This window comes from Epinephelus moara, chromosome 16 (genome assembly GCF_006386435.1).
Source record: "Epinephelus moara isolate mb chromosome 16, YSFRI_EMoa_1.0, whole genome shotgun sequence".
In the NCBI taxonomy this organism is placed as follows: domain Eukaryota; kingdom Metazoa; phylum Chordata; class Actinopteri; order Perciformes; family Serranidae; genus Epinephelus; species Epinephelus moara.
In genome coordinates this window covers 38,101,946-38,110,332 of record NC_065521.1, presented here as the reverse complement: position 1 = coordinate 38,110,332, position 8,387 = coordinate 38,101,946, and the positions used below count along the sequence as shown (strand labels likewise).

Here is an 8,387-nt window from a genome sequence, read left to right as displayed (position 1 = left end):
GGACCACTTTTCAAACTGGAAATGGCGTCCGAGGACGAACGTGAACGTCGCTGCATTGTACAAATGTAATGTGTTTTTTGCACTAAGCACCACTATACTGTTGTCGGGTATAAGCCAGCAGTATGTCTATTGGGTTAATTTAGCAGTCTGTAATGATTTGGTACCATGAATGATAATGCGAATGTTAATGCTAGTTTGCTAACTAGCGTCATTTGTGGTAAGTGCACAATGGCCGTGTTTGGTTTGAGACAACACTACCCTGTCGAAATTTGTGCACTACGCCAATAAATACAGTACATAGTGCACACAGTATACTACATGGAAGTGTACTAATGGAAGTATGTGATTTGAGACACACTGTAAAAGTCTACAGGTATGCTAGCAGCTCTGTGAGCCTGTACTCAGGCATATTGCTGCTATGAGCTGAATGCTAACACCAGTATGCTAACATGCCCAAACTGACAATGCTAACATGCTGCTGTTTAGCAGGTTGATCATGTTTATGATCTTAGCTCAATGCGTTAGCATGCTGACATTTGCTAATTAGCACTACATACAAAGTACAGAGGCTGATCGAAGTGTCGTCAGTTTTGCAGGTGTTTGGTTTGTAAACCAAATTATGGTACAAATTCAAAAAAATACTTCACCCCCAAAATGACCGTTTTTACCATTTTGTGTGTTCGGCTCAATTTGTAAAAGGAACTTTGTTTTCTTGCATGCCTCCTGAGAATAAAACAAGTCCTGTTTACAAACTCTCTCACAATGCCTGCAGTATAATTTAAGTTTCTTTCCCCAATCACATGCATTTTTGCAAAAGAAACATTACGATATAAGACTCTTCCACCTATGACTAGCGTGCCCGGGGTTTGCCTGAGCACTTGTGTGCATTTGAGCTTCAGCTGAGCAGAGTTCAAACGCATACACTTGCCTAGGCACGCTACTCGGCCATGCATGGCACTAACCAAAGTTAATGCAATCCAGCGAATATGTCAATTGTCAAGACAGTGTTTTAAAACTTCGAATCTCAACTATGATGGTAGCACTAGAAGAAACATCAGGATTCATCATCTGGGAGTTGTGAATCAGTACAAAATGTCACGACAATCCATCCAACAGTTGTTGAGGTTTTGTGGTGCGTGGCTAAAAAATTCAATTGTCAATAATATTCTAATTAATATTTTAATTTATTCATAGAAATGTGGTTCTTTGGCTTCACCAAGGTAAACCTCACCAATGAAACCTTTTAATTAAATACCAGAATAGTTTGGTGGATGCAGCTTGATTAAACCTCTCTCTGTTGTTGTCTGTACTGTAAATATTGTCTTGTTAAAATGAGATTAATGTACAAACAAGTGTTAAAAGAAAAGATAAATATGTATGACTGTGTGATTATCAGTGCTGTGGAACTGTGTGTGATACAGTTGAGTACACTCCAGCCTGAGAGTGTAACCATTAAAAAACCATGAGTGTACTTATCTAGACACACATTATGCTGACAATTTGTTTAGTTCAGTGTTCTGGACCAAAAAGTCTGGACATAAATTCAAAATATGCAACCACAGCATCTTACATGTCACATTAAATATCTATTTTTCCCAGTCATTCTTCTTTTCATGTGAGTACAATATTTCCAAAAACACTTCAAAGAACCACTTGTTTATGTGTAATGGTAATGCACATGATGATGCACATTATGTCCCAGGGTGAGGTACATTAAAGCCTGGTCTCACATACTATATTTACAACACAGTTACAATACTGATGCAAAAGTACCACAACTACCACACCACAAATACAACCTGCAAACAAGAGGAATATCTTCAGATGTTGGTCAGTAAATCATTTTTTTTTCTAACAGGTGGAAATAACAGCAACGTTAAACATTAAAACAAAAGATTTTCACAGATAATTTCCTAATTCTAATGAAGCCAACAAACTCATCAAAGCTTTTATTAAGAAACACTAAACGTGCTTGCGTCATCATCTGTTTCGTTGAGCCTCTTGTTGGTGTGGCCGCTCACGTCCTCCTGCTCCGTGACCAGCTCGTTGCTCTCGTGGGACGAATCCTTCATCACGCTGTAATACATCGGCGCGTTGTACTCCACCGCCTTCTCCTTTTTTTGCCAGTTGCACTTGCAGAGCTTCTTAAAGGCAACGCGAAACTTCTGAGACATGAGGTTGTAAATGATGGGGTTGATTGCGCTGTTGGTGTAGATGCACATGCGACAGAAGAGCAGGAACCAGGTGTTGGTGTAAGGAGGGTCGATGAAGGAGTTGACCACCACCAGGGTTCGGTAAGGCATCCAGAGCAAGGCGAAGAGGATGACCACCACAGCCAGCATCTTTGTTATCTGTTGATGCAGAGACAGAGACAGAGGAGCAAGGAAACAAGGAACAAGAGAGATGTATAATGTGGTTTTAATGAGGGAGAGTAAACTTATAATTATCTTTACAGGCATATGTTTGACATCATGTCAATGTTGGAGAGGCTGTCTCATAGCAAGAGTCTACTGTTATGCTAAGCTCAGCGTGAGGCTGTACCTCAGGACACGAATTTGTGTTGCCTAGGATGGCGAAGGCATGACCTGCCCTACTCTTCCTCTGACTAGCTGATTGCCTTTGTTGGTTGGATTGGTTAGGGTTAGGACAAGAATGTCAGGGTAAGCCAATCAGAGGCAGAGTAAGGCAGAGTGGGTAGAATTGTCCTTGTGCCAGCTGTGATAAATGCTAATATCAGTATGCTAACATGCCAACTATGACAATGCTACAGCCTAGGTCATGCTGCTGCAGAAGGCAAAAACGTTTGTGGCTGTTTCCTGGACAACCATATTTAAGGGTGGGGTAAAAAGGCAGCCGTCATGGAAAAGGTAATTGGTATTAAGTGGAGACAGACAAGTTTTTAACTTATTGCTATAAGGTAAATGTTGATTGTACAGTGTAATAGCTGTAGAACAACACCATCAGCGTTTAGATTGGTTCCCTATAAACTTTGCTTTCAATTTGTAATTCGAATTTACTGCACAAGTATGTCAACAATTGTGCAACCAAAACAGGAAGGAGATAGAGCTTTTGCTTTCCCGGTACTTATTGATAGCTATCCTCAGTGTTGTAAGCCATTTGCTGAGTTGCCTCGTAGCGAAATGCTAGTAAATTTAGGTTCCCTTAAGTAGGCTTTTTATTGTGAATTTATCAATGTATTTATTGTCATCTATAGTGAGAGAAATAGTGCTGTGAAACATGAAATAAGCAAGGTTGAGAGAGAAATTCAAACCCTATTTTTACTTCCACAGAGCCGGCTAATTACAGTTAGAAGCAGGTGCGAAATGACTGCGTGTGTGTCGAACTGTCGGTTTTGTAAAGTTCAGAAAATTGCCGTGCACAGCCTCCAAATTCTGATGTCAGAAAACTGTGGTGGTTTCGAAAGCTGTTCAACCATCTGACCAGCAAGAAGAAGCATACTGGCAGCTTAACATGCTGATGTTTGGGAGGTATACTATGAACAGGAAGTAAAGCTGAAATTGATGGGAATATCATCAGTTTTGCAGGTATTTGGTCATAAGCCAAAGAATTTGACCTGACAGTGGTACTGGAGGAAAAGTCAAAGGATCACCATGTTACTGCACTTTGGTGACTTTCTGAATCAAAGACATTGCACTCAAAACCGGAAATGTCATCCTCATGGTAAAGCTAATGGAAAAGTAAGGGTATCACTAAATTCAGTAGGGTCCATCCTCTGAGAACCATGAACTTTTGTACAAACCATCCACCAGTTGTTGAGATTTTTTTGACCATGTTAAAGAACGATAAATTTGAGGGAACAATCAAGATTTGGAAATGAATGAATCGTGTGTATCAGCCTGTCCAGTACCTGTTTCCTTGCAGAGACTGCACCCTTATTGGCCTTGTTAGTGCTGTTGGAGTGACCCTGGTGAACCGACCCTCCTCCAGCTCTGTCGTTCAGATGCGAGGGCAGGGGGCTCATGAACAAAATCCTGGCGATGAGCCCGTACAGCACAGTGGCCACAATGAGAGGGATCACATAGAACAAAGTGAAGTCCAGAAAATAGATCGGCATGTAGAAGCTCCTGGAGACACGGTAGCCACAAGTGACGACCACTCCATTGGTGTAGACGGTTTCATCTGTGTCCACTAAGAAGAACCACATGATGCAGTAGAGTGAGGTGAAGATCCAGACGGCAGCTATGATCCTCTTGGCCCGGGAGACGGTGCATATGAACTGTGCCTTTATGGAGTGACAAATAGCGATGTATCGCTCGATGGTGAAGGCTGTGATGGAGCAGGACGACACGTTGATGCCCAGATACTGAAGATAAGTTATACACAAGCATCCCGTGTACCCGTATATCCAGAAGGCTACAACATCAGAGATGTTAGGCAGCCCTGCCGCCAGGAGCACGATGAGGTCTGCGACGGCCAGACTGACGAGGTAGCAGTTAGTCGGGGTCACCATGTGTTTAGTGCGCAGCACAACCAGCACCACCATAATGTTCCCAGCAATCCCAACTACACAGATGAGTACTGTCAAAAATATTGTTATGACCTGCTCTTCAAGAGGGTTCAGAGGTATTTCTGTCAGATTTAAAACCTGAGTGGCATCTTGAAATACGGTTGTGTTGTTCTCCATTGTGTCAAGTCCTGCAGCCACAATTCAGTTGATCTCCAGAGGCACAAAACAAGAATCCTAAAGACAGAAATGGAGAGAAACAATAGGTAGGGACTGTGCGAAAAGGATTTGGCTGTGGAGGGGGTTTGGAGGGATGTAGGTTTGTTTCAACATTGGGAAAGCACATATGAAATGGGGGGAAAAGCAAAACACTTCCCTGCATTATTCATATTGATCCTTGGGCTGATCCCTTGACTAAGGGACAAAAATAAAAACTGAAACGCCCTCTCTAAATTTTTATGGTATGAACAAATCAAATGATAATCTAAAAACAATGTGAAAGACATCGCGTGTACTGACAAACCTACAGAGAATTATCACCTGAATCTGCAGCTTCCCTCAGCTTTTTGGACCTTTATAGTGAGCTGGTGTACTATTTTGGTTCACTCTCATTGCACTGCTCCCATAGCATCATTTTCAGCTTCATTAGGCAGCTGTTTTAGCAAAAGAAGCTCTAATAACCCCCTGTGCACTACCTGCTCAGCACCAAACAGCAGACAGACACAGTAAGCGACTATCTAGTGAACACAGTTGAGCATTTATCAGCTAAAGAGACAGATATTTCCCTCAGGAGTTGGTGGAGACCAAATACAGAGCTCAAAGAGAGTGCTGTCCTGGTTCAGTGGTGGAACAAGGTCCTGACATTTGGACATCAGAAACTCCACACATGAAGACAAAGGAGATGCACTGCTGTGACTAGTAGTAGCCACATACAGGTGCTCTTTGGATACTTGAGGTGCACTGTGTTTATATCATCTTGTGAAGGGCTCATTGCAGGAGTGAAGTGTACTCTCAATCAAAAAATATAAAATGTTAGTCTCTTTCAAAAACAATCTGAAATCCTCTTTTTTTGATTGTTGGTGTTCCCCAGTTCTTCTGGGCTAAAACATTTATTTCTTCCTCTTTGTTTAATTTTTACCAGCATGACAAGACAATACTAACACATTCCAACTTGGGGGTACAGCAACTTCCCTTCACTGTCAAGCTCTTGTATCACCCATACCTGTCCACACAAAACAAGGGCAGGTAGGAACCAATTGGCTTATAACCAAGGGAACACAATGACTCCACTTAAACGCCGCACATGAAAATACAAATGAAACAATATACAAAGTACTTTAAATGACAATGAAAGAATAATTAACCAGTTACTGAATCTATTACTACTTAAATATAAATAATGTACCTAAAAACACAGTAACTTATGTAATAAAAATATAACCCCAAAATATAATATGTGCAGTAATTATGGTTACAAATCCAAGGCACACTGGGGTTTAAATTAAAATGTCTTTATTTTACATGGCAATATAGATTAAAAAGACTAACGCATTGTGACTCACAGGTCTTAATAAGGGTCATGACACTGTTGCAATGCCTTGGTCTTTTTAATCTATATTGCCATGTAAAATAAAGGCATACACATTTTTGCACAAACCCTACAAGCCTTGGATTGTTTTTGAAGGAGGCTTACATTTTATATTTTTTGATTGAGAGTATACTTAACTCAAGCGATAAGCCCTTCACAAGATGGAATAAACTCCACACATATATTTCAACACAAACTGAAAACTCATTTGTTTAGACTGCACCTTGGTCAATGAAATAACAAACAAGCAAACAATAGCTTTCTCTGTTACTGTTTTAAAATGTAGTGCTTGGAGCAGTTCATATTTTCTACAGCTGATGTACTAGCATGACTCTTGCAGTTTTTGGGTTGTATCCAGTGGTTGATTGCACTTATTGTAAGTCGCTTTGGATAAAAGTGTGAGCGAAATGACTGTAACATAATGTGGGCAATGTGATTATTGGACTTACATTCATCAGGTGGCCACAAACAAGACTGAATGATAATGTTGCTCCTGTAGGTGCAAACAAGCAACTGTTTGCCAACAAGTTCTCCAGTCAACCATGGATGTATGAAGAGAACTGGATACAGCGATTTAGGCGGGGCCCTGTTCTTTCCTATGAGAGTTGCTCAGTGGCGCAGGAAGCCAAGATAGATCCTCTGTATTGTGGGGCTCATAGAGCAGGTGCATCACAGACTTTTGCAAGCCAAGCAGCTAATTTCTGGTTTAGCCCTTCGCTAACTTGTTGAAATTATTCAATCGTGTGACTTTTAGACTTTCAAATTGTTATCAGAATAAATGGATCAAATCCCAAGAGTGAAACAAGTCATGTCACAAGGGTTGTGACACTCAAAAAAATGTATCCGCTGATTTACAGACGTCTCATTCCCAATGTATATCTACAGGAAAAAGCTTTTTTGGGCCCAACAGCATCACATGATGGACCTAGATGTTGTAATTCCACTGTTAAGCCACTATGAAAATTGGCTTCAAACCCCAGCGCACCTCCTAGGGGCCTGATATCAACTCAGAAAGTGATAATATGTCAGTGTTGTCTTTACAGCTTGTTTTTGCTGCCCCCAAGTGGCCAAAAAAGCACTCATTCTTCCAATAAGTTATTGCAGGTTTAATACATTGATGAGTTTACACAACAGCTTCCAAAGCTCACATTAAAAGTGGAATTGGTAATTTCCAACTTCATGGAAAACAACAAAATTATGAATATTCCAGCCACACTCCAGAACAAAGAGATGCCAAATAAAAGGTTAACCTGAATTTTAATATAGGTCAACATTATATTTAACTTTCTATTATGATGCAGACTAAAGTAAAGGGTTGAGTGGGGGTGGGGGAGTGACTGCTGGTAGTTATAACATTTAATCACTAACATCCATAAACATCCATGTGTATTCTGTTTCTCATAACTGACATATTGGTCCCATTAGCAAGTTGACTGTGAAGGGAAAAGTTAAGCCTTTGTTTTCCTCTGTGAATGATAAAGTGTATCTTAACGACCCACTGTGCACACATTTTTTTAATGAAAGACCATCCCCTGCTCTCCCAAAAAACTCAGACTATCCCTGCAGCAAAAAGATTTAAATGCATCACCGTCCCTCTTTACATCTCTGTATAGAAGGAATAATTTGCTAAAACATTTACAGATGATTCAGAGGCAGAAAATCAAAGTGTGCGAGGGTAAATAAACATGAAAGAATGAAGAATGTTTTTAAGAGAAGAAAAGGGGCAGCTTACCATCATTTGCAAGAGGCGGCTCTCACTCTGGCATGGCAGCAGCACTCAGGTGCACGAATGAATGCTCATTCTTTCTCCAGAGCCCCTCCAGTCGTCCACATGTCTCCCTCCCTCTCTCCCTCTCCCTGTATTTCCAGTGCACCCCTCCCTCTCCTTCACATCACACACCATTACATCCACACTGCAACACACTGCCTTGTACAGCCACCAACTTAGAAATCAATTCCACCTCCCCATTCAAGCTCAGAACGTCATGTCAACGACTGAGGCCATGGCTGTGACCATAAGCCCTGTAATTATTGAGAGAACAGAGGAGGTAGCCTGCAATTCAACACATCATCCACTGCAGTGTTCAGCCATTGAATTAAGATGGCACTAATTACGAAGCAGACATTTTTTGCCACTAGCAGACATCACTTAGTTAACACTTCATCTGGATTTTCTGGTTTCGCACAAATTCAGAAGTGTAGAATTCGAAAAGTCTCTCGAGGCACTAATAGGAACACACATCATAAGATTAAGATTCATGCTATTCCTCTGAGGCAGATTTGTGAAAGCTTTCACAGCCTCCAGCACTCTGATTGTACGGTGGATGCTGATAC

General features: G+C 41.0%; 1 protein-coding gene across 1 annotated transcript; it reads right to left on the bottom strand.

Moving 5' to 3' along the window:
- Positions 1 to 1,225: 1,225 nt before the first annotated feature.
- On the bottom strand, positions 1,226 to 7,884 carry LOC126402888 (thyrotropin-releasing hormone receptor-like). The gene is made up of 3 exons (XM_050065210.1): positions 7,786 to 7,884; positions 3,869 to 4,702; positions 1,226 to 2,351 (listed from the first exon to the last, which is right to left on the bottom strand). The coding sequence occupies exons 2-3, from the start codon at positions 4,643 to 4,645 to the stop codon at positions 1,953 to 1,955; spliced, it is 1,176 nt and encodes a 391-aa protein (XP_049921167.1). The 5' UTR covers positions 4,646 to 4,702; positions 7,786 to 7,884; the 3' UTR covers positions 1,226 to 1,952.
- Positions 7,885 to 8,387: the final 503 nt, after the last annotated feature.